The following is a 26,929-nucleotide window of genomic DNA, read 5'->3' as shown; positions in this document are numbered from 1 at the left end:
TATCAATTTATATTTAGATCTGTAATGAGGGAGCCAGAGTATACACCCTCAGATATACAACAATCACAACTTTTGTACAACTTAAGCATAACCAAGTATGGATGCCTGTGCAAAAACTGTATTTTGTGAATGCAAACGTTTTTGCAGAATACCAGAATACCAGTGCGCCAGGTTTAGGCACTGAGATCACACAAGGCAACAGCAGAGATGACAGCTTGTCTATTTTTCCATACACAGTTCGTGTGAACCATTTTTTTATTGCTTCATTAGCAGTATTTTTTTTCAAACATGACTACTGTTAGCTGGATATTTTTGTCTGGCAATATGTTCTCATTCCAGAAATGAGACAGACCCAGTCACTGAGTTGCCAGTGTGACTGTGTTAATCCAGCCATCTTCGGTGCTGCTTATCCTACACAGGAGATCATGGAGCCTATTAAAGCGAACTTGAAATGTGTGACTTAAAATGTAAAGAATCCTCACATATTTTCAGATTTGGGAAGTAATTGGAGTTCTCAGGGTACACTCTCCGAAGCCTACAATCCCTGTGCATGCAGGGCAGAGATGGGCATCAAACCCCTAACCTCAAAAGAGTGAGGCAAACATGCATCCTGCTTTGATAGGTCGTGCCATATCATGAATATCATATTAACAGAGCACACCTACTAATTAGGGTACATAACTAATACATTACCAAAGACTGTTATAAGACAAATGTAGTAGTCTAAAACCTAAGAATGCTCATTGCACTGTTTTAAAACATCCATTAGCGGTGCTAGAGGACAATCTGTCCCGGTGTCCCTCCCCTTCCTCTCTGAAGAGTGGATCAAAAATTCACCCAAAAGATTCAGTCGAAGCAGAAATCGTTCATCTGGATGCAGAGACTTGCAGCTCTTCCAGCTAAAGATCAACCAGGCTCAGTATCACAGAAACGTGTGCTGAGTCTGTGTGTGCAGGACCGTTATTCCGAGCTGTAAGGAAACAGATCTACGTCTGGATGATTTTTTCTCAAGTGTGCAATTCTGAGATTTTATTTGAAAGAGAAGCAGTGGAGAGCGTGTGTGAAACCTCACACTGAGGGCAGTGGGTATGTTTTGCGTTTTAAATGTACTTTATTTACTTTTCCCTGAATACTGGGCAGTAAAGCTGTTGATCTCAGCAGAAAGAGGTCGTGATGTATCGCAGTGTGTGGGCGCTCGATTTGAAAACTAAATCGCTTTCCAAAAACTTCTTGAATCCAGAGGGTGTCATTTCCGGTTTTTACAAACGTTACAATCCTGCTCTTTAATCTTAATGAAATGGAAAGAAATGAAAAGTTTGGAGGCCCAAACATTACCGGCCATACTTCCCCATTGTGTACGCGTATAGGAGTGATGACTATGTCCAGAATGACTTCCTAATCTCCCTAGAATACGAGTATGGCACATTTTACTATTTTTCGTGCTATGTATTCATTAAGGTTTAGTCCAATTCAGTTTAAAGGTTATTATCAGTGTATCACTCTTGGACAGCAGAAGTTGGTCTTGTTTAGCAATTGTAACTTCTGCTTTGTGACATTGTTAGCGTTCTGATGTAAGTCACTTTGAACTTCTTGTTTGCTTGTTTTTTTATTTAGTTTTTTAGTTTAGTTTTGTTTTTGTCATCAAAAATATTAAATGTTTTGGCCTACTCAATACCCATGTTTAACCCATTATACTTATTTCCCCAGTCACTTGTTTAAGTAAATCACTTTCATTTCTTGGTCACTTGTATCAGCCACATGCATTTAGAGGGAAAAACAGCTTTAGTGAAACTTTGTAACCAGTAACTCAAAAGTGGAATCAGTTTTACCATTAAACCTGGTTGTTTAAACCTCACAGTAATTTATTTGACTTTTATTGAAAGTACAAGTAAACACACGTAAGGGTTTGTATACTCTCTTTGCCATTCTGACTGGTTCAATATTTGTGTCATTATGCCTGTTGTGGAAAAATAAACATTTCAACAATGAAAATATATTCAGCTTTTGTTCAACTTTAAATTACGTTCACAAATCAGGCTGAGGAGCAGGTCCTTCTCTGTTCATAGTTATGAGTTGTTACATGCTGTTTTAGGATTAAAATGTGTCAGGGCCGTTTGATTCTATTTCATTTTTGTATGCTTTTCTTGACTTGCTTTTTTGATTATTAAAATTTGGTTATGGCATCTTTTCTAGGTACACAATCTAAAAAACTTTTCTTGTCATGTGGCAAATTGCACATAAGACTAGGCACATAAAACTACCATCTCCTTCAGTTAGTAACAGATGAATCTGATCTGAAATCAGATGATTTCTACCCCTGTACAATAATAAAGCTGTTGCAGGCAGATAGTGTTTAATGTTTGCCTATGTGTTGTTAATCAGCGTTGTACTCCATTTGTCATGATTCTGGTCAATGAGCTGTAAGTGCTTCAGCTCACTGAACACACTGATTCAACATGCTGATTTTCCCTACACATGAACAGTTCTAACAGAACAAATTCTGCTTTGCAACAGTAGAAACACACTCGGGAGACAAAATTAGTGATGGCTGGACATTTATGGCCTACTGTGTAAATCACACAACTGTTTGTTTCTCTTTATGGTTATGGTTGATGGGATACAGTGGGGGAAATAATTATTTGATCCTGTGCTTTGTAAATTTACCCCATTAAATAGGAATGAACAATCTAGAATTTTTATGGTAGGTAAAAATAAATAAAATTATGTATAAATTATTTTGTGTTTGATTGAATGAAATTCGTATTTAATCCCTGTAGGAAAGTACTTGATATCCACTCGTTATGTGTATAAAAGACACCGATCATAGAATAAACCTCTCCACCACCAAGGGCAAGACCAAAGAGCTGTCAAAGGACAACAAGATTGCAGACCTGCACAAGGCTGGAATGGGCTAAAAGACCATCAGCAAGAAGTTAGATCAGAAAGAGACCACTGTTGGCGAGATCATTAGAAAATGGAACAAATACAAGATAAGTCATTCGCCCTCGCTCTGGAGCTCCATGATAAATCTCACCTCATGGGGTAAGGAAGATTCTGAGAAAGGTAAAGGATCAGACCAGAATTAAACAGGAGGAGCTTACTGTTAATGATCTTAAGAGAGCTGGGACCACAATCACCAAGAAAACCATTGGTAACACACCAACATATGAACAGGCCCAAACTAAGGTTGTCAATGAACACCTGAATGATTCAGAGAATGCTTGGGAAAACGTGATGTGGTAAGATGAGACCAGAGCTCTTTGGCATCGTGATTCGCTGTGTTTGGAGGCAGAGAAATGCTGAATTTGACCCCAAGAACACCATCCACTGTCCTACATGAAGGAGGAAACCTTCTGCCTTTGGGTTGTTTCTCTGCTAAGGGTACAGGAAAACTTCTCCACATGAATGGGGCCATGCACTGTAGAATCTTGGATGAGAACCTTCCGGCCTCAGCCAGAACACTGTATGGGTCTTCCAGCATGACAATGACCAAAAACATACAGCCAAGACAACAGTCTGATGGTCTTGTAGCCCATTCCAACCTTGTGCAGGTCTACAATCTTGTCCCTGACATTCTTTGACAGCTCTTTGGTCTTGCCCATGGTGGTGAAGTGGTTTGAATGGAATAGTTTGATTCTGTGACTGGTGTCTTTTATACACATAGCGAGTTGATATTATAAGTACTTTCCACAGGGACAGGACTAATTTGGGGCTGTGGGAGTCAGAATTCTTGCTAATTTGGTACAGAATCAAATTTTTATTTCACTCGATCGAATACGAATAAATTTATAACCTTTCTTTAATGTTTTTTTATGGGTTCTTTTTAATATCTTGTGTCTCTTTGTTAAAATTAACTAAAATGAACCTACTATAACAATTACAAAATCAGCAGGGGATTAAAAAATTATTTGCCCCACTGTAGGTAAATGACAGTGTTTGCTGTGAGATTTGGGTGTTAAACATATAGCAATATTGTATTTGTGGCAGGTGTGTGCTTTTGCCTATAGCTAATGCCAACAATGGTTATACTTTCTATAAATATCAGGAGGCAGAGTAATAGCGAAATTATGTGCATGAAGATTATTTTGCTCAACAGTACAACACTTATATACTTGAATCAGAAGTGACTGCTCTGTATCACATTAATAGAAAGTATACTGAATATAGACACAATTCACACAATAATAGTGTTCAAATAAACAGTTTAAAGATTCTGAAGACTTTTGTTTTCTGCACCAGTCCATAAAATGCTGTTTGTCTTTAGCTAATTAGCTCTCTGTAGCTTAGCTCACAGTTGATTATAGTATTAATAAGAGAAATTGAAATTGGGATAACTAAAAATTGATCATTATAAAAAATTTTTTATAATGAAGTAGCTAATTTTTTCTTTGGAAATGTAATGACAGTTTTATCGTTTAAATGTAATTGAGGTGATGCATCTAGTATATGTGAGTTGCAGTGCGTGCTACATGAGAGTGGCCGATAATTATTCTTCAGGTTTATGTAGCAGAAGCTGAGAGACAGCAGTGTCAACGCAACAAAGGATGTCTGCTGTCTCAACACACACACACACACACACACACACACACACACACACACCATGAGTGTGGTGGGGACTTTAAGGCCCAGCTGCTCCTCATCAGTGACCATTATTGGTCCTTGAACTGAGTGGCCAGGTGTCTCCCAACTGATCATACACACGCATGGAAACGCACAGACTCACAAACACCTGTAGTGTTTTGATTTTGTCTTGGTTCTTTTTTTGCCTTTGTGTCCTTTATGTACGAGCTGTAAGACCATGCAGTACCACCCTTTGCATTTAACCAAAACGTATACAAATGCTTCCTCCTCATAAATGTTGTCTCTCAGTGAAGACTTTTCATATTCGAGTTTGCCTCTTTAGTTTTGCACTAGTGCTATAAGGCTAATGTTACTGTGGTTACCATTTAACCTTTCTGCACACTGCAGGTCTATCGCAACACACATTACATTGAGTTTTTCAGTAGACTTATACAGCTTCTATGACCATGAACGAAAATTGTACAGGCTTATAATCAGTTGTTGGCATTTAGAGATTTGGCAGTAGAAGTAGATGGATAAAAACTTTAAATTGTGTGTTTTATGCAGTTTTAAAATTGTATGAAAATGATGATGAATGTTTATGTAGAGGAGTAACATCCACTTCAGGGTCCTTAGTTCAGTCCCCAGCTCATGTTACTGTCTCATATAGGTTTCCTCTCAGTTCTTCAGGATTCAATTCAATGTCCAAATACATGAATACTGGGTGATTATATTGACTCTAAGTATAAATGAATGGGGGAATGTGTATGCTGCCCTGTGGTTTGTGTTCCCAGGTAGAATTGGGACTGGGTCTAGATCCAATGGGAACCGCACCAGAATAAAATGGCTACTAAAAAATGAATGGATGAAATGTCTTTTGATTTAAATAAGTAATAATAAGCCAGGTTTTTTGAGGCAAATCTAAGCTTTAGTATTCACATGCTAATCTTCCAAAGCTTTTCTTGCTTGCGTCCATGCCTATAGGGCAATACTGTACAAAAGAATCCAAAGCTATAGACAGTAGACATGGATTGCTTACATTTGCAGTACATGTAAAATGTTGTAATTTTATTTATTTTTTATTTTTTGCGTGTCCATTCTTAAACTTGTATTTGTATGTCTGCATAAAATTACTTTTAAAAACAGTACCATAATGGCTCAAATTGATTTGCTCAGGGATGGCAATTTAGCTTGTCCTTTTTGCTTCTGTAGTACTGTTTTATTTATTTATTTATTATTTTTTAATAGTCACAAAACCAGGACACAGGTAATAGTTTCATGTAATCACTTGCTCATCTAATTCACATGTAATCATTTGCTAAGGTTTAATAAAATTACAGCAATAATGAGTATTACTAATATTATGTGGCACATTAGTTTCACATTTTCATGTAGCTTATTGAGAGAAATTCTTCACACCTTGTCTCTACATATTAACTCAAGTTGCTTTAGCAAAAAAATCATTTATAGTCAGTTAAGCTTTTGGCCCAGTGCCATCTTATGTTATTACTACCAATAAAGCACCAATTTGTGTGTGTGTGTGTACCTTCATTTGGAAGCTGAACTCATCAGTCACTTTTTTTTTTTTAGATCATTCAAGTTCACACACACACACACACACACATTCATTCTCAGGCCTGATAGTAATATTGTCTTATGTCTCATGTATATTAGCTGATCACCAATACTGAACTGAGCTGAAGCTGTAACTTTGCAAATTGTTATTTTATGAAATATCAAGCATGAAGTCATATGATGTGAAAAATCTGTCTAATATAATTCATCACACAACCATGACATGAATCGTCCTGTCTAATCTAGTACCACTCTAGTTGCACGATACATCTGAAGTGTGCTGTGCTGCCAGGAAAAATGTAATGAAGGAAGGTTATTAAGTCACCATTTAGTTTTGATGGATCTGTCTAGTAATCCCAAGGGACATAATTATCATTGATACATTTCTGGCTTGCTATTTTGCATCTGTAAAATCTTTCTTGGTAATATCTCATAAATTTGTGCATGTTCTGTGCAGGACAGGCTGATGGATGGAGAGGAAGAGCCGAGAGACCAGCATGAGGAGCGCTTAAGGGAAGTGTTTCAGAGTTTTGATGGGAGTGGTGCTGGTTCACTAAGCCCAGAGGAACTAACTGAGCTCTGTCACGCCCTACAGCTGGCAGACCAAGCACTACAAACACTGCTACACACGCTGTTCGACACACAGGACCAAATAAACACACGAGTAAGGATCAATATACACCACTTTCCTGCTGTAGGGTTTCTGTAATCTTGTATAGCAGTGCGTGTTTACATGGTTATAAATCAAGAGTCATTATTTATGCAAGGTGAACTGAATCTGTCTGAATTTATATCTAATTCTATCACATTTTAGAGCAAATAATTTGTGCTCACTTTCATGCTGTTTTCTCTGCCCTCTTATGCATGTGTGATAGATTGGAGTATTTTTTTTGTTCTTAATGGGGGAAGAGCACTTGTTGAGGATCACTGATTCTTTATTCTGGCTTGACAATGCCGTGAATTTCAAAAGAGACACGCACTCGCACTTGCACAGCATCTACCACTCTCCTTGCACACCCCCTTTCCTGTTATAAGAGTGCCATAATCCACAAAGGGGAACCTCCATATGCAGAAGTGTGTGTTATTGTCTTTGGGGCAGCTGTTGCACCCCCGAATCATTCGGGCTACACCCGCAGTTTTCTTAGTCTCCAGGCAACCAGAATTTAATTAATAGGCATGAGGCGTTAGAGATTTTGTCCGATTCGCTGGGATCTTTAATCTTTGCTCTTTACAACTGGGGAGCAGCTGCGGGGCGACTCTGTATTACACATTAGCTGCCATTTGCTATTAAGGTCATTTTCAGAAGGTTGTATACGAGCCAACCTTTTTTTTTTTTTGGCCTCTTGAAATGCAGCCATGCACCTGCATACTTTATTAAATTCATTATGCATGTTGAATACTGACATTGTGATTCTGTCTTGCAGGTTGAGTTTGAGCAATTTAGGGACGCTTTGATTCTGGTGCTTTCCTCCAGTGAAGAAACGCTAGCTAACGAAAGTCCTCCTCGACCAGGTAACACCATCCTTTGTTATGATGTTAATTACTATATTTAAGCTTATTTTTATTTGAAAAATAATTTAAGCCTGCCATTCTTGCTGAAGTGCCCTGTCAGAGTGGCAGCGTAGTTTGAGCTCATTAGCCTGAACGGTTTGATGATAATAAGATGGACATTAGCCAATGCCTAAGTGGGCATTTGTTGTTGTGTCTCTATAGTAGCACGGACTAGAGGGTCAGACAGACAATCAGAAAATCCCAGAGATTCAGCTGAGCTTCCTACTCAGAAAATGTCCAGTTTGAAGCAGGACAAGTAAGCCTGAAACCTGGTGGTGGTAACATTTTAGGTAATCATGGCAGCATATTAGGTAATCAGGTCAGCACACTAAATTACTTTGTGCATTAAGACTTAAAACAGGTGAAGGATAAATATCGGCTGCCTATTTGCAAAAACTGGACTATTTTTATTTAAAGCCACCACAGAGAATTAACATTAATTCATCAAAGTGCTTTTACATATGCAGTATTAAGCCCACTAAATTAAACCTTTGTGTGTATTTCTCTCATTGTGGTGTGTTTAGGCAATTACACACACAGAAATGGCCCTGGGGTACAGAATAATAAACAATTCTGCAGCTTCTGAGTGATGTGGTCACATTCTGATTGAAGCCAAGTGAACTTGAGCCCTGTTTGATTGCAGTAAAGAAACAATTTGAATCTATAGATATGAATTATAAAGATAGATAGAGACTAAATATCTAAATTCTCTGAATTAGACTCAGCAATCGGTTTGTTAGGTGTGGAAGCACTCTATGGCATGCATGCTTATAATAACAAAGGCTTTTTTTATTATTATTATTTTTTTTATAAATGTGCTTATTCAGCGCTAAATGGTGTAATTCTGATGTTTTATTTCATTATGTGTAACAATAATATTAAGCTTTACATAATTTGGCACAAAATAATAAGGGAAACTAAAGAGGTTAGATGTGCCTGCAAGTGGATGTTTCCGGTCTAGGTATGTGGAAACAAGATTAAGATCCTTAAAGAGGATTATTCTATACTAGGAACTCTTGAAATAGGTCAAGACAGTGTAAGCAAAGTAAGGAAAGCCTTCCTCCTTATGTCTTTTTCTAGGACATGTCAGGTGTAGTTCTGGGCTGTTATAGTGATGCCCTCAATGGTTGTCTGTTTTCTCTGATTGACAGAGTAGAGGCTCACTGACTGACCTTATTTGGTACAATGAGTAGTTGTGAACCCAAAATTAGATGAACATCATAAAATCACCATTGATTAGGCCAGATGCAAAGTAGATATACTTGTGTAAATGCTTAGTCTTTTTTGAGAGAGCAGTGCTTCATAAGTGAGGCAATGAAATGAAAACCAATGATAGTCAATGTCAATAAGTGTAGATCTGTCTGGTTTTCACTCTCCAGCCTCCCCAGAGTTCCAGCCTCGCTTTGTAAAGGGCACAAAGCGCTACGGACGTCGCTCAACACCAGAGTTCACACACTCCATCTCCGATCTTGCACACACACCATCAGAGGAAAAAGAGGAAGATGCAGCTACAAGGACTAGTGATGGGGCATTGCCTATTAAGCGTGAGGTAACACAAACACACAAATACATACCCTGCCTCTTGCCTGCTGCATCCAATCTCAAAAAACAATCTGGCTCTGAAGAACAGTTTTCAGCCTTCAAATGCTAATAGTGGAATGTTTCGCAGTTAACGGGGAGTAAAGGATCCTTGAAGCATCTTTAAAAATTACAGAAATTTCACCATGGATAAATTTAGCAGTCAAAACAGGACGTGTATCAGTAACCCAGAGAATAACTGGACACCATGCATTCTCGCATTTTGTTTTTGACATAAATACATACCTTCCTGTAGAGATGTTGCCATTGATTACCTGTTTTATTAGATTGGATTATGTAAATGATGGAACAAAATCATGACTACACAGACTGCAATTGGTTTATGGAAAATGAATTGCTTTTTCAAAAGGTAGTATCATGATTTCAATAAATCATCACTTTTTAGATTTATTATTGTTTTTAGTGCAAGTATTTATGTAGATGTCATTTACTTAAGCGTTCTCTGCCACACAATAGCCACTAATTCTGGCAACATGAGGGCTAACAACTTGCTAACACAGTACACAAGGCTCGTGCTTGGTTTTAATTACACAATATAATTCATTAGCTTACTTGTTAATAGCTATTTAATCAGATACCTACTGTGGAGAGATATCAATAGTTATTTGGGTAAGTCAAATTTGACTTGCCACAGGATTTCAGAATAGTTTAATTTTCAACCTTCATATTTTTGAGAAAGGACAGACAGCTTAAGTATGTTCACTTTTTGTTTGCAACAACCTTGAATACCTTGGGTGAGATAAACAGCACACTTTGTTAAAGATTTAACAAGTGAATTTAGGTGTATGCTGATTGACATAAAACAAATACTTTTTGTAAATGCAGCACAAAGGAAGGCGCTCTTACTTTGTTCCTGTGAGCAGCCATGTTGATTTGACATCACTTGCTGAACCTGGGTGAAAGAGACCATCTCTCCTGAGTTCCTGATTAATAATTATAAATTAAAGTGACACTTTCTTTCTAGTCAGAGAATAAAGATTAGATGTATTGCTAAGGTCAATCCTGTCACATACAACCATTTTGTTGTCATTTTGTCTTTATGCATTTGATTTAGATGTTTTTGTAGGTTTTTCTTTTTTCACAACTTGATAACTAACCTAAATATCATGACGCCTGTAACATATTGTGTAGTGCTGGATAATTTTTGCCCTATTGCCCTTTCTTAAGTGAGCTAGGATGTTGTGGATAGTGTTTTAGCTGAAAGACTTTGACCTTTCTGTAGCTCCTGATAGAACGCTATTGTCATCATCAAAGTAAGACTATTGTTTAATCTAAATTTGCTTTGACTCACTGGCTCCATCCAAAAGTGTGTGTGGTAATCAGCAGCTGTGTGTGCATAATAATGGTGTCATAGTGACACTGTGAGAACAGAAGCCTGTTTAATCTGTGGTGAAAATGCGGGCACGTGTTGTTCTGCCTTTAAATACGGTAAGCGTATGTGGCTGCACATGACAATCAGTCCAGTGTATATTGTGTAGGGCTGGGATTCTCAAACACTTTAAAGAACTTTAAGAAACATTGGTGTAGGATATAAGAATAATTATATGCTGTGATGTTTAGCAACTGTTTTAAATGCATATATTTAGATATATTTTTAATTTCCCGTCCTGCCAGCATGAGTGTTGTTTTTACAGTTAAAACAGATCTGCTGAAAAGTTACTGAAAAGTGCATTATATTTCATACAAATCTGATGCTAGGGATTTATTTATAGTCTGATATTATCTGTAAAATTATGCATGCCTGCACTAGTGTGGCTGCAGTGGCCATGTACTTCAGCAGGTGCAGAGAAAGCAGACACATGCTGATCTGAAGCATGGCCTATAGTATTCTGATAATAGTGGATGAATAATGCTCTGCACTAACCCCAGCAGATGTAGAGGTTGTGCGTGTGCAGGCTGAGGGCAACAAGTCTCACACGCAGAACAATGTCTCCTCCCCCACTGTGTTGAATACCTATACTTCAAGCCCCATCTGCTCTCTACACCCAAAAAACTCACAATAGAAAGAGGGTATAATAACAGCTCCCTTCCCCCTATATACCCATTCACTCACGCGCACACACGCACACATCTCCCCCTTCCTTGTTGGTACTTGACGATATGAAAATGTAGTGTTGATAGGAATTTGGCTGCCATGCACATGCCACTCTGATTGTGGCGATCTTGCTGATGCAAATTGTGTGTGTCTGTGTAGTAATTTGTTCGTGGCACCCTCTACAGTTCTACCAACTTCCACTTTTCCAATATATATATAGCCCACTAAATATTTTTCTGTATGTGTTTCAGCGTTGGAACGCTGACGTGAGCAGTCCAGAGGAGTATGAAGCAGAGGGTGAGTTTATAATCACACAATAATGATAGACAATGCATGTCATACATACATACATGCTTTTATGAAGTTGGGCCACCATTCTGGTCATTTCTCTCTGCGATTAAGAAAATGGACATGTACATTAAAAAAAAAAAAGCAATCCTTTAGTAGGCTGTGGTTTGTGGCCATTTTTTATTTGTAGGAGGAACTGAAATTCCTGTATGCAGTATTGTCTAGGATTACTTATGATCATTAGCCAAGTTCACTAGCCAGTTGCAGCTACAAAGCAATATAATAGTTTATATATTCGATTTACAGGGCTTCTATATAATTAAAATACAAAAAAAGTTTTAACTTAAATTGATTGCTTTGCATACTGTTGCATGTATTTTCTGTACATATATGGAAATGCATGTGAATAATGTGAAAGTTTTTCCTTTTGTTTTTAAATTGCCTTGTAGCAGGATGCACACGTTTTAGTTTTAACTTATTGAAAGTCTTGTGTAAGTGTGCTTATGGATATTTGTGTTCATCAGCCAAAAGGGTATTACAAAAGGCAGGTACTGATAAGTAAGGAGGCATGGGGTGCAGTCAGCGTTTCAATTTATTCCAAAAGTGTTCAGTATGGTTGAGATCAGAGCTGTATAGAAGGCCACTCAAGATCTTCCTCTCCGAAGCATGTAAACCAGATCTTCATGGAGCTTACTTTGTGCACTGTTAGAACAGGTTTTGGTTTCCAAGTTCAAGTGAATGCAAAATGTTATTAGAGCACATCTAAAGACGTCCTATACATTTGAGTGCTTACAGCTTTGTGGTAACAGTTTGGAAAAGAACCACATATAGCAGGAAAGGTCAGGTGACCCAATACTTTTGGAAATATAGTGTATGTTGGCCTGTGTATTTTCTTTGTGGGATTGTCTTAGCTTAATTGGACTTTTATTGGAGGGGCAAAGGTTTCAGTGTATTAGAAATGGCTTGATTAATTTAAGTATGCAAATTAAGAATATATACCATCAAGATGAAAAAGAGATTCATTCTTTTTTTTAAATACCCAAGTGTTTGGACAAAATGTACAAAAAAGATGATTTGATTCATTTGAGCAGTCTCCTTAAATAGGTATCTAGGTCTAATATACACATCTGTGGTAGAAACAAACAGTATCTTGCTTCATTATTTTTTGTTGATCATAGGTCAGATGCACCTGTGGAATCCTGATGAGCCAGGTACACCACGTGGTAGCAGGGCACCCCCCGGTGACCTGGAAGACAGGCTGTACGATGCCTGCCAGAAGCAGTCACTGCCTGTGCATGGCACAGCTACCATCCATGAACTACGCACACTCTGCCAGCACCTCAGTTTGGAGGTATGCACACATGCAAGTATAAATGTAATTGTGTTTGCAATCATGGAGAAATATTAACGTGTTCATGTATTTGTGTGTTTAGGTAGGAGAGGAGGCTTTCCAGTCAGCACTTGAGAAGAATTTGAGTGTGCTGGAGTTTGTATCTTGCATCCAAACCAACAGTAAACCACCAACACCTTCTGCCTCAACGCCTTACAGACAGCTAAAGAGACATCACTCTACACAGGTAACCCATCTATGTTAACAAGTGTAATACTCTGGACTATTCAATTACTTTTAAAAATTGAAACAAATTTTTCTGTCCCTTCTGTTATATAGCCGTTTGATGAGATGGGACGCAGGATTCCATCTGTGATTAGCAGTACAATCGGACTGCGGCTGTTTTCTGAATTAGATGATGGAACGGGACACACAGCAGTAGAGCAACTTCTGGATGCCTGGCTAGAAGATGGTGTAGAGAAGAGCTCCGAAATACTGCAGGTTTGTTCAACACATAAAACTAACAATGCAATATCTTAAATGTAATAGTACATATTCTTTTATCCATATCAATATACAATTTTTTCTGACTAAACCTCATAAGGAAACCGATATGTAGTGTTACTATAATTATTCACTACATTGGTTTTAATGTAATGGGATTGTAGCACTGGTGTCCTAAGAGAAAGTAATTTGGGGCTCAGCTTAACTGTATGGGTTAGGTTTAAATGTAGAAAGTGTCTAAATGTCTAGATCTTGGGTTGTCAACAAAATTTATTTTAAAGTAGCTTGGGTTTAGAGCCAAGAAAAAATCAGAGTGGGTAAATAACTGCCTCCTTGTGAATCATTTTTCTAAAAGGTCTATCAGTTTTCAAATTTGTTTATAATACAGCAATGTAGTGTACATGCACTACTAATGTGTGTTTTTAAAATCAGCGATTCGGATGAATTTGCATTCTAAATATATTTATATCTATTAAATTCAATTTAATCTTTATTAAATACATTTTTTTATACAATAATGTCCTATGCATAATGATCTCATTTAGACAATCCACAAACTTCTATGTGGATTCATTTAAATTATTCTTCTGTGTTGATGGGACAGGCTCTGGATTTTAGTCTGGATGGAAAGGTGAATCTGATTGAACTGACTGCAGCTCTGGAGAATGAGCTCATGATCACCAACAACTCCATCCTCCAAGCAGCACTGGCAAGCTTTAAAGCTGAGATCAGATACCTCCTGTGAGTCTACTTGGGTCCTTAAAATTCAAATTTGTATTTTTTTTATTTTCATGCATAATTATTACTATTATTTGTATTTCATTATTTTAAAATGTTATTTTATCTCATTATTTTATTTTGTTATTTATTTATTTCCAACAAATACTGTAATTTAGCCATGTTCATCTGGAATTGCTGAAAACTAGTATAGCATTAATAAAAAAAAAAAAAAAATATATTATATATATATATATATATATATATATATATATATATATATATATATATATATATATATAATATTTTTTTTTTTTTTTTTTATGCTTTTATACATTCTATATAGTGAGCGTGTAGAACTGGAGCTCAGGGAGAAAGAGAAACTTCAGTCGGATTTGGAAAAAGCAGAGAAGCTCAAGTCTCAGCTGGCCTCTGAAGTGGATGAACATCACTCTGCAATTGAACGCACTAACAATCTTAATCTCCAGTAAACTTTGAACTCTTATCTTTATCCACCTGTGTCTTATTACCTGTAAACTTAAAAATGTATTATCTATATTCTCTCTTTGTGCTAATTTAGTAACATGCTCCTCGGTTGCTGGTGCTGTTTTATAGAAAGTTGGAGCAGGATCATAAAGATCGTGTGGTGGCTATGAGGGCGGAGCTGAGCAAAGAAGTGGAGCTTGTACATCAACAGGCCAATCAGCAGAGAGAAGAGCTGGAACAGGAAATCAGCAAGATCAGAGAGGATGAGACCTTCCTCAGAGAACAACTGGCCCTGAAAATTAAGGTATTTGAGTAATAGTAAAGTCTATCTCTCTTTCAAACCAAGTGCTTAACCCTAACCAGTTTATGGAGTTCTAGAACTTTAAATTATCATTATTATTATTATAATTTTAGTTAAATACAATTTTAGCAATATTGTTTTACAGGTAAAATGGAACACATTGTGTATAGATGGTAAATAATGGCACGTTAATAATGCCTCTACAATACCTTGTATCATGACGCTCATCACTTTTCTGTTGTCTCATTAATATTTGATTTGCATGATTATTGATTATTGTATAAATCTAACTGGACTGGGTGCTTAGGAAAATAGGCGTTTGGAGGCAGAGTTGCTGGACAGCACCGAGCGGATGATGGAAGTTGAGGCCCAGTTTAATAAACTGCAAAAGAACCTGGACAATGTTCTCAAAGAGAAGGTACTGGACACACACACTCGCACTAGTGCTTAGCTGCGTCGCTTTCAGTCTTTTCTTGGCTGTTCTGTATTTTGTAGTACCTGGGATTTGATTTTTTTTTGTTTGTTTAATAAATCATCTTCGTGTGTAGTTTGGTGATTTGGACCTGAGCAATGCTGAGTTTTATCAGCAGGAGGAACGTCTCAGGCAGCTGCGCAACAGCTATGAGGAGCAGTGCCGGGTTAGAACCTCCGCTAGTTTTACCTTTTATTTCTCAGTTAATGGCAATTAGGGTGTTAATTCCTTGTTCTGTACGCTGTTTAGGAACTGCAGGATCGTATAGATGAGTTGCAGGCTCAGTTGGAGGAGTTTCGAGCTTTAAGTCATGCTCCGCAGCCCTCCCTCATGCCCTCACTGTCTGATGAGTTGGACAGCAAGAGTCCTGGCATGGAGTCAGACCAAGGTGATTTGTCTCCTCTCTGAGGCATTGATGCATACACAAATGAAAACAAATGACATTTGTCCTGAGATTCACTAAAGATAAATTCTCTAAAAAAGGGTTTTCCGATTTGATGTTCTTTAGCCTATGAAGGGTATAAGGTGGTCCATGATGGCAAAGTATGGCCCACCCACAGGTTTTATCGTCTAATTGAATGGTTTGGTAAAATGCTTTTAACTCATATGCTTAGGCCTTCACAGTCATCACAACATGTGATACATTTTTAGCTGCATGCTAGACAGCACCCACACCATCAGCACAATTCTAGGAAATATGTTTTGGAGGAAAATCATCTATTCTTCTAGTACAGAACTATTTCTCTCTGCCCATATTCAGATGTGCCACTTTTACAAGATTTTCACACTGCAGTTTCAACGTATGTATGTGTGTTTGTCTATCTAGGTTTAGGTTCTGAAGAAGGGCAGCCCTTTAATATGAGTCTGGAGGCAGAGATGATCCTGGAACAATTAAAAGAACAACACATAAGAGAATTGGGAGACATCAGAGAACAGCTAGATTCCACGGTCAGCATCACACATTGAATGTTCACATACAAACTAATATAATGTTTCATTTTCTACATGATTTTGCTCTCTTTGTAGTCTTTAATTGATGAAGTGTATCTCATTTTAAAACTAATGTAAATTATCTTTGTTTGATTTAATTGTTATTACAAACAAGAGGTTTATTTTGTAGTTGCTTAAAAGGTATGCAAGGTCCCTTTTGAAATTAAACATTTTTGAGCTAATCATTTTTGGAAATATTTATCCAAAAATGTAATTGTCTATGCATGTCTCCCAGCCATGCAGTGAATTTAGGTATGATTTGTTGTTGACAGTTTGCACGTATTGTTTTTTTTGGGTTTTTTTAATACACCTATATTGTGATCTTGTGTATTATGTGATTCTCTTGTTTTTCTGTAGGTGAACAAGTGTGAGCACAGGCTAGATGAACAAAAGATATTTCTTGAGGAGGAGAGGAGTCTGCTCTCTTTACAGCACCAACAGGAGATGAAGGCTATGAGGGAAGAAGTGAATGAAGCACTGGCACGAGCTCGAGATTTGCAGAAACAACTGGAGCAGGAAAGAAGCAGCATGGAGGCTCAGCAGCATGTTGAACGTGCTGAACTACATGCTGTATATCAACAGCAGGTTGACTCACTTAGCCAGGAGGTGCAGGATGCCAGGATCCAGGCGTTGAAGCTTGAGGAGCAGCTCAGGGTGCTGGAGGAGCAAGAGAAAAGAGCTGAGGAAAGCAGAGCAAGAGATGAAGAAGAGCTAAACAGGGCCCATGTGGAGGAGCTTAGCCAAATTGAACTGATCTACAAGGAGACACTTAAGAACAGTCTGCAGAAGCAAAAGTGTGAGGCTGAGAGGACATTCTTAGAGGAGTTAGAGAAAGAAAGGCAGCGTCTGGAAGCAGTTCATGAGGAGGTGCTGAGGGTTAGATTAAAAGAGGTGCAGCAAAGGACTGACCATGAGCAAGTAGATTTAGAAAATAGGCTCAGGGAACAATTGGTGTGGGACAAGCAGCAACTAGAGGAGAGCAGTAAGAAAACACTTCAGGAGGCGCAGGAACGTTTACAGAAAGAGCAGGAGGAACTCCATAAGAGTCTTCGAGAACAGTGGGACCAGGAGCATATGCTTCTACAAGAGCAACATCATACTGAGCTACAGAGGTGTTTACAGCAGGAAAGGGAGCGACTACAGGCCCAAGAGGTAGACAAGGTACATAGATTGATGGAGGAGTGGGAAAGAGAGCGAGTTAAGCTACATGAACAGCATGAGGAGGTGCTTCAGGCCAGATTAAAGGAGCAGAGAGAACAGTTGCAGGCACAAGGAGAGGAACAAAAAAGAAGGTGGCAGAAAATGCTGGAAGAACAACAAGGCCAAATGGAAGAGGCACACAGGAAGGCCATGCAGGAGCTAAATATGAAACACAGTGAAGAAAGAGAGATCCTGAGCAGCATGCTGGAGAATCTACGCACAGACATCAGCAAGGAGAGGTAAGATACAAACAAAGGGGTACTCGTCACATGCCTAAAAAATGAAAAGAATTGAATAATAGATGTTTAACTTTTAATTTGTTGTAATCTTATATAAAATTTACAGTAATAATCCTTTTTAAAAAAAAAAAACGATTCCTTTCTATCAGACACTAGCTCGTCAAATGGAGCTATGCTTTTGTTGCTAATGCTAATATTACTACAGAAACAAAAGACCCAGACTTACTTTTGGTCAGAATTACAAAAGCTGAAGTTGCTAAAGCAAGGTTTTAAGAAAAAGAACTCAAGAAAAGATTAAAGAAGGAAAAACTATTCAAAATGATTACAACAGTACTACCAGATCACAGCACCAGGCTCTGGCATTTGAAAAACAAAAAAGGACCAAGAAGAAATACCACATCATGTAGATTTGAGTGCAGTTGAAATTCTGGCATTGACGGGCTATAGCAATGCAGTTCAAATGCCAAAGAAGTCTCTTAGAATTGTGTGTTTTGTTTAAGAGCAAAATCATTCTCTGCAGGACCAACTGGTTAACCTGCAGCAGCACAATGACAAGCTTGACCTGCTTCAGGATCTAAATAGGGGCATGCTTCTTTCCAGTCAGTACGTTCTGAAGGAGAGTCATGACCTTAGGAGGAACTTAATTGCTATGGCAGGCCATACCACAGATTTGGATTTAAAAGCATTTTAGCTTGCAGAGCTTCCCGACACTATATTAAGTGTGTCTGTGAGAATGTGCATCTGGCAGGGCAAGAAATGAAACCGGAGAGTAGAGTTCAAAACCTAGAGAGCACGATGCATGTTATCCAAGAGTTTTTATGAGCAGCACTCAAGCCTGCTGAAGCAGATTATGAGCATGCCTAAAGAGAACGCAAGGGTGAGTTCAGCAGTGCACGATCTGGAACACCTGGAATAAGTGCTTCTGAATCTACATTTGTAGACTCTTTAGTCGACTCCTTTTATATTATTTATACTGGGCGGGGAGCTGGAAGACTGGCTGCTTAGACTTGGTCGAACAAAATGCTTGATTCCTATATGTGCCATTTACCTGCATAGGAAATGTCTCGTGCTTGACAAAAAGATGCAGGAACATGGGTACAATAAAATGTCCATCTCAAGTTTGCTCACTAAGAGAAATCTTCTTAAATCCTCCCCACAAAGCATGCTGGCCTGTTACTTTCACTCCTTTTAACTTTTCTATAAGCTTTAGCTCCTGCACCCCTGTGTCCTGCCTCCTCTACAAAAGTAGTTTCTCCACTGACCCCACTTGAAATCAAAGTTTGTATGGCAAGAGATTCAACCAATAGATGTGTGGTATGAATTTGCTCCTTCAAATGCCCTATATTTTTATATTTGATTGATCCTGATAATGAAGAATTGTAACAGTCACTTGCTTTTTACCACGAATGTGAAGTCATGTGGTGCATGTTTGCATCTAAATAGTGGGTAATATATATGGAATCTTCTTAATCACAGAAACATGTGAATAGAAACATGTTTAAGGTGCATAAAGAAACCACAATAAGATACTAGAGACTAGTTTGCATGATTTTCTTTACCTCGTGCTAGTTCGCATTCAACGTTTGTTACCGATATTAGTATTCCGAGTGACGTAATCCTGAAGTTAAAGTGAGTGTTGTGTATTGCAAGTGATTGTTAAACTTTTGGTACCCCTGTAGAAGTGAGGCTGGACGTCTGGCTGAGGAAAACCTTGTTTTGAGACAGAATATCTCAGAACTGAGAGACGAGGACCTGAAAGAGAAGCAACATGAACTGCTGTAAGGATCAAATTCGCTCTATACACAATACGATTGTTTGTTCAAAGTCCATTGGCCTTACACTATTATTACAAAATGCCTACCTGTAGACTGAAAGTGGAGCACTTCCGTAAGGAGAAAAACACTGCTCAGAAGATGGTTGATGGTTTGAAGAGGCAGGTGAGTGCCCAGAAATACACACTGGGGCATAATTTGTTTTGTAATGCATTTTTGTGCCTTATATTTCTTAATCAGTTGGCATAATGATCTGTAAGCAGTGACAAGTAAAATGCTGTTCTGTCCAGATTTCTGAGCTACGACGTCGTGGGAAGCAGCTAGAGGAGGAGAACAATGCTTTGTCACAGCAGAACGCAAAACACGATACACTTCAACATACTCTAGAGGAAGTGATCCTCCAACATGGAAATGGCTCCTCCAGTGAAAGGAGCGAGGTGAGAGCAAGGGCATTAAAGACATGGCTGTTAACAGAATATTTTCTATGCTGAGTTTATGGGATAGAATTAATAGAATTAATCTTTTTATTGTCTACGTAAAGGGGACATTTTATACCTTTTCACAAACTTATCTGCTTCCTCTGAAAAAAGCGATAAATCATGAACTTATCACAGCAGCTTGAGTTTGGTTCGTTATATCAGGGGCCGGTTTATTTATTTATTCGTTTGTTCATTTTTTTTCATTATTACTTTTTTACATGGAAAAACTGAACTATGTCCAAAACGTAACTTGGCCACTGATAAGAGGACAAAAGATGAAAAACAGTGCATGTGATTTTTAAAATAGGTTTTATAATTTCTTTAAAGAAAGTGTAATTGAAAGGAAATGGTATTTCTAACAGTGGAATATCTAATAGATCTCTGACATTTATGTAATATCTTTAATTAAGCACACAGTATAAAATATCAGTTAGAATGCAGAGTATGAAATGAATACTCTAAGCAATAATTTTAGCGTTTCACTCTTTTAAAATTAATTTTATTTTTTGTTTATCTTCCGATAACCACATTCTGCAGATAAAAGAAGTAGATTATGCAGCATCTGTTCGGAGAACTGAAAAGCTGGAAGAGGAAAAGAAGCTTCTACGAGCAGAACTGAACCGCTGTGTGGAAAAGGTATGTACCTTTTTTCGATGTTGCACAATTGGGTTCTGTTGCTAAAATCTTCTCTTCAAGCAAATCTATGATGGGTGTTTATATGCAGATGGCTCAGCTTCGTTCAGCAGAAACTCGGCTGGCTGAACTTTTGCACGAGAGACAGATTGCAGATAAAAATAACCAAGTGTTACACACACAAATGATCAAGGCACAGGAGAAGGTAAAAAACACTGGTGTTTATAATTATTGGCAAAGAATGCTAAACTACAGTCTTTGCTAAGTGTTTCCCGTTTCGTTTTAGGTCCAAGCTCTGGATTTCACACTTCAAGGAGTCACTCAGCAGAGTGCTCGTCTAAAATCAGACCTGCGCATCACAAAACAGGAGAGAGACACTCTCAAAAAGGAAGTGATCTCACTGCATAAACAGCTGCAGAATGCCAATGAAAAGGTATGGAATAAATCTATTCACTGAGAGTCAGAACTTTGTGGGTTATTATCTTCGAATCATTGTACTGGATCACAAAAAATTAGTAGATTTTATGCAATTACATGTACTTTATATATTTGTTTCTCCTCAGTGTCGTCTGGTGGAGATGTCTGCTGTCTCGGTCAGCTCGCACCAAGGGAAGCATGTGTGGTCGGAGTTGTCTGGACTGAAGGAGTCGGAGCTAAGTTTGCTGCGTGAAGAAAATCAGAGGCTACAGCGAGAGATCAATGATGCACGGCTGGAGCTCAGCTCTGCACGAGAGAAGGTCCGAGATCCTATATGATTGGAAGTCACTTTTTAGATCTGGAGCTCCTGCTTTTAAATCACTCCAAATGCAAGACCTTGTTAATGTAGACATTGTTATTTGTGTTTTTCAGGCTCGACAGTTGGAGACGTTGGTGTTGAGTGTAAAACAGCAGAAGCAGCAGTACCAGGCAACTCTAACTAAGACAGCAGAGCAAGAGAGATCAGTTCTCAAACGAGAGATAGAGGCTCTGCAAACACAACTACACAATAAGGTACAAGCATATATACTATAAATTGTAACTAATACATTGTATACGCTAATATTTCCCCTGGTGGTCTAGTGGTTAGGATGCGGCGCTCTCACTGCTGTGGCCCGGGTTCGATCCCCGGTCAGGGAACCAACCTCAGCCATTCTTAGTGCCGGTCCCAAGCCCGGATAAATGGGGAGGGTTGTGTTAGGAAGGGCATCCAGCATAAAAACATGTGCCAAATCAAACATGCGGAGGATCCGCTGTGGCGAACCCTAATGGGAGAAGCCAAAAGAAAGTTTATATGCTAATTTTGTACAGGTATGCTGCTCCAGTCAAACAAAAAAACTGACTGAAATTATTCATACGGTTTAAAATAAATCCTGCATATTATGTATTATAATCTGTGTCTTTAAAATGCATGTTGTAGATGTGTGACAGCCTTAAAAAACCATTCACATGGTGTAATGTCGACCGTTTCTAGAGTTTATCTACTGCATATTTAACATTAAACTCAATGAGAATTAGCTTATACCATTAAAAATATGCAATGAAGTTTACTGTTGATTAACTCTGCCAAGTAACTATCCAGCAGCTTGATTATTGTCTGACATTTCCTGTTTGAGGAAACGTGCTAGCATGGTTTTAGACCTGACTTTTATTATTTTATTTTTTTTGGAAAAAAATATTTTCATTTTATTTTGTTTACATTTCAATGACAAGGCATATTCTAGGGAAATAAAAAATGTTTTGCCCACAATGACTTGCTGGCTATGTGTGATTAATTCACTGGTATTGATCTTTTCTGCTTCCTGTTTGTAATGTAGCTGTGTGACAGTAGTGGAGAGCAGAGAGAAATTGAGAATCTTCATGAGGAGAACCAGAGGCTAAGAAACAAACAGACAGTAATGGAGGCCCAGCTGATTGAGGTCTTTACACATAGAGACAAGCATTAAAAAAATATGCTTAGACCAATGATTTCCCAAACATTGGAATTAACAAACATCTCTTTCCCACTCTGTATACAGGCTCAGATTATAGCCATTTTACCTCCCTCTCCAATGCGACTGTCAGCCGAGCGAAGAGGACAACGCAGCAGAGACGATATGAACCAAGATATCAATGTAAGATAGTGTGTGTGTGTATGTGCACACCATGCATACACACACCCACCACATACACTTTTCTACAATTTCTACAATGAGTTACGGTGGAGTAAATTGCTGTCTTTTATTCTCATCATATAAACCACTTCTGTTCTACTCCCCTACACTTTAAAAGCAGTGTGTTCTCATAAGAGCACATGCATTTTTCTATATGGCACTAGTGAGGGTATGGTCAAAGGACTTCTTGGGCTTGGTGGTGATGGTTCTTGCTTTTCTTATGTATGTATTTCAGTTATATTTGCTGTCCATGCACAATCAGAATAAGGAATTGTATTCAACACTTTGGGGAATGAAAACAAATCCCTTAACACCTTGGTTCTGCTTATAACGTTTATTTTCCATTTTCATTTGTGTTGTCTATTTTTCTGCCTTATAAGCTTACCACAATTTCTAAAAATGCATTTACACACGCAAGTGACAAAGCTACTATAAATGGAAGACACAGCTATGTTTGATAGATTGATACTGATTAAAATGTAATAAAATTTCTCCTCAGTGATGAGCCTTTTATAAAGGTTGAATATAAATAATCAAAGGTGTATCATACTTTTTATTTGCCAGTGAATTGTTATATAATGTATCCTGAAATCAGAAGTGAAAATTGTGGCTTATGTGATGATTCAGTAAATGTTCAGTAATAGTTTAATTCAGTTGAAATGTTACAGAGAAACCCATTAAATGTTTGTCCTTTTTGTTAGAAAACTTAGTTACAGCTTAATTTCTGAGTCCAGCATTGCAAATACTGGCAAATCCTTTCAAAATTGCTGAACTAATGTTGCAGCAAATCTAATTTGAGCAACTGCACATTTATACGTTTCTGTGCAATTTACTATAGAAAAAATAAGGTACTAGAACCAGCGGTTTAATATAATCCTTGAGCCACCTTTGGAGTCTAGTCACTTTTTTTCATGTGGATAATCCATGCTTGCAAACTGCAATTATTTACACGCTTCTTCAAAAGAGAAACTGGATTAAGCATCACTGACTTGTCGCTTGCTGGTGTGAATGCACAAATCTTCACCACTCAGGACATGGTGGCAGTCATGTGTAAGTGTGTACCGCTGTGTGTGTGTGAAAATATAGTGCTGTGTGTTCTTTCTGCAGGTAATCCCTGAGGAGCAGCCTCATCACTTCGACAACCACCGGAGGAGTGGTGGCTTATGAATCACCTTCATACCGTGTCATCTAATCACTGAACACCTTTTTAATTTTTTTTTAGACATTTATTTACATTTTCTCTGTATAAATGTCAAAAGTGTTTTTTGTCCTTCCATTGGGACTTTGCTTGACTTCTCTTAAGGTCTTACAGAAGTGGTGAAATTACTTGAATCCGCCACTGAGTGGCAGTCATGTGTAACACTCTGATGTAGTACACTGTAATAGATGACTGAAGGTTTGGTGGGAATATAAACCAACAATGTATTTTAAAAGCAATTTTTTTGTATTGCTCTTTAAATGTAATATACACCCTTTACACTCACAATCGTGATTTTTTGTTTTGTTTTTGCTATTGCTTGAATGATTTTACACTTCAATCGAAGACTTGTGTAATAGCTTTGTTCGGTGATGTCTTTTTTTTCGTAGAGCTGTTTTTTTCATGTTGTGGGCTCAGTCAGTGCTTGTTTTAGTGTCTCACGTGCTGTTTAACACTGGTCTGTTTGTTTTTTATGTCATTCGGAAGAATGGATTTCATGTGTAGAACCTATTAATTTAATTGTTTATTTAAGGTCATTTAGAAATTGTATTTTTATATTTGATTTATTTATTTGTTGAAGTTTTATTATTTATGTTTTATTATTTATTTTGTGGTGTTTTCTTTTTTTCCTTGCCTAAAAGTATTAATAATTTTGTGAAACTGAGACCAAATAAAGAACCAGGGTAAATTTGTACTTGTTTTAATTGAATAATTTTTCCTGTCAGTCTTATGAAACTCATTCAAATAAGCCAATACACTTTACATTGAACATAATATGATCTTGTGTTTCTCAGAGATTTCTGTTTTCCTAATTAGATTAGCATTCTTAAAGCAGCTCTTTAAAAGTATATTTATGATGTTTGTTTGCAGAAAGGACTGGAGGTGTCCCTGCTGAAAATGGAGGAGAAGATGGAGGAGGTTGAGCTCAGACTCCGAAATGTCAAACTGTTGTTGCAGGAGAAGGTTTCCCAGCTAAAGGAACAGGTATAAGACAGCATTTACACACAAACTCATTTATACTGGTCAAATTAGATTTTTCTTTTTACAAAAGTGTTGACTTTTTTCTTTTTCTCTGTAGCTTAATAAGAACAGTAAAGCGGATGTGTTGATCAAGGATCTTTATGTGGAGAATGCTCAGCTATTGAAGGCTTTGGATGTGAGTGAGCAGAGGCAAAAGGTGGCAGAAAAGAAGAATTACCTTCTAGAGGAGAAAATCTCAAGCCTCAATAAAATCGTTCGTGAGCTCAGTCCCTCACCACTAGTGCCTGTGCCATATCACATGACCCGACCTTGATAACTTACTTTGACTGTTAATCTATGCTATTCATTTGTTATTATACTGTTAAAGAGACTGCTAACGGTCATGTTTTTCAAATGCAACAACACATGACACAAATACTAAAAGCACACAGAGGAATGAAACGGTCAGACTATTTGCTTGTCTGGTTGGGCCTAGAAGTATTTTGCTGCAAAAATCTTGCTGGGGAAAAATATTTTTTGCTTAAATGTGTTAAATCCTTCAAGATGCAGTTTGTGATTTAAAGAGCAGTTGTTATGGAAACACGGACCCACCCTTTCTGCTGAAACTGTATCTCTTGTGAGTTGGCTTTGAGGAAAACATGCACAGCTGAGAAACTCAGTTCTACTTGGGTATGAAGCATTAGGCCAAAAACAGTTTAAAAACAGAACCATGACAGTAAAATTAGAATGTGTTTTTGTTTTTTGGGGGGTATTAGTATTATTAAAAATTTATCATTCAGGCATAATTTTGTTCCAGGTAAACTGTATAATTGCACTGAATTATCAGTATTATTAATTTTATAAACCGAAAATGAAACTAACAATTTCATTCCCTGATCTTCCTGTGTGTGTGTGTGTGTGTGTGTATATATATATATATATATATATATATATATATATATATATATATATATATATATATATATATATATATATATTTGTTAAATATAGTTTCCCTGAATATTTCTTTAAACACATATAAAGAGATGTGGAATTGGACCCATGGTACATTCCTAGACCCTTTACACTAAAACATCCTGATATTGAGTTGCACTTTCTCTATGAGCAATATGGTGATATTATATTTTTGTTCTCTTTATTATTTGAACAGTATTTGCTTCACTTATCTTTGCTTTTGGTTAATACCTGCCTCTCAGGTTGGCCTGAACCATCAGCTTTGTCTGGTATATGCAGTATAGATGGATTTTTTTTTTTTTTTTTCCCTATAAGTTAATTGTATAGGCTGTGTACTACAGTATTACACTTGTTAATTTATATTTAGATGACAACTTGACCAGCAATTTTTGTAAACCGGAATAAAGTTAAACTGCCCGAATGAATGTGAGAAACTGTCTGACAGTAAATCTAAGTCTGTAATAAAACCACATTCTGCTAAGACAAAGTATTTGTATTATAGTGCCTGAGGTGTTACTGTTCAGCAGAACCAAAGAGATTTTCCTTCTGTCACTGTCCCTGTTAACACTGTCCAGAGCTGCTGTCAAAGGCCGGTGTTACTCAGCCAATTGAGTGACAATGTGCTGGGTTTCAGTGAATTATATAAAGCAGTAAATAGTTTTATAGAATAAGGTGTCCTTAAATCGGCTGTAAAAATGCATCATTTGCAATGTCGTTATTAACATTAAAAAATGTAACTTTCTTCTCAACCCGTAACAAAAGGTGTGTTTACCAAAAGCATTACTGCATATAGATGACTGGATAGTTGTGTGAGCAGCTCAATGAACATTGTCTCTACCAGTTTCATTGACATTAACTTTCCGCTGGTTTGCTTTTGGGATACTGATCCCAGACATGCACGTGTGCTTGAGCAGGGAAATAACCTGTACCAGCCTC

General features: G+C 37.6%; 1 protein-coding gene across 3 annotated transcripts; it reads left to right on the top strand.

Annotated features, from left to right (window-relative positions):
- Nucleotides 1-832: 832 nt before the first annotated feature.
- Nucleotides 833-25,958, top strand: nin (ninein (GSK3B interacting protein)). 3 transcript variants are annotated; one of them, XM_046876924.1, is made up of 28 exons: nt 833-1,086; nt 6,593-6,799; nt 7,560-7,647; nt 9,066-9,235; nt 11,572-11,617; nt 12,787-12,959; nt 13,042-13,185; nt 13,278-13,439; nt 14,047-14,183; nt 14,506-14,646; nt 14,775-14,949; nt 15,254-15,364; nt 15,495-15,584; nt 15,668-15,806; nt 16,245-16,366; nt 16,766-17,847; nt 19,527-19,625; nt 19,715-19,784; nt 19,910-20,056; nt 20,636-20,734; nt 20,823-20,936; nt 21,018-21,164; nt 21,295-21,468; nt 21,581-21,721; nt 22,525-22,626; nt 22,726-22,821; nt 24,929-25,042; nt 25,137-25,958. In XM_046876924.1, exons 2-28 carry the CDS (start codon nt 6,602-6,604, stop codon nt 25,350-25,352), a joined length of 4,497 nt encoding a protein of 1,498 aa, XP_046732880.1. In that variant the 5' UTR covers nt 833-1,086; nt 6,593-6,601; the 3' UTR covers nt 25,353-25,958. The 3 variants fall into 3 exon arrangements, with proteins under 3 accessions (XP_046732880.1, XP_046732888.1, XP_046732896.1); XM_046876932.1 differs by lacking the exons at nt 24,929-25,042; nt 25,137-25,958 and adding an exon at nt 23,968-24,752; XM_046876940.1 differs by lacking the exons at nt 833-1,086; nt 6,593-6,799; nt 7,560-7,647 and having other exon boundaries at nt 9,099-9,235; nt 12,792-12,959.
- The last annotated feature ends 971 nt before the right edge of the window (nt 25,959-26,929 follow it).

The sequence above is a fragment of the Silurus meridionalis genome, chromosome 2 (genome assembly GCF_014805685.1).
Source record: "Silurus meridionalis isolate SWU-2019-XX chromosome 2, ASM1480568v1, whole genome shotgun sequence".
In the NCBI taxonomy this organism is placed as follows: Eukaryota; Metazoa; Chordata; class Actinopteri; order Siluriformes; family Siluridae; genus Silurus; species Silurus meridionalis.
Note: the sequence above shows the minus strand (reverse complement) of the source record. Positions and strands in the feature narration are given on the sequence as shown.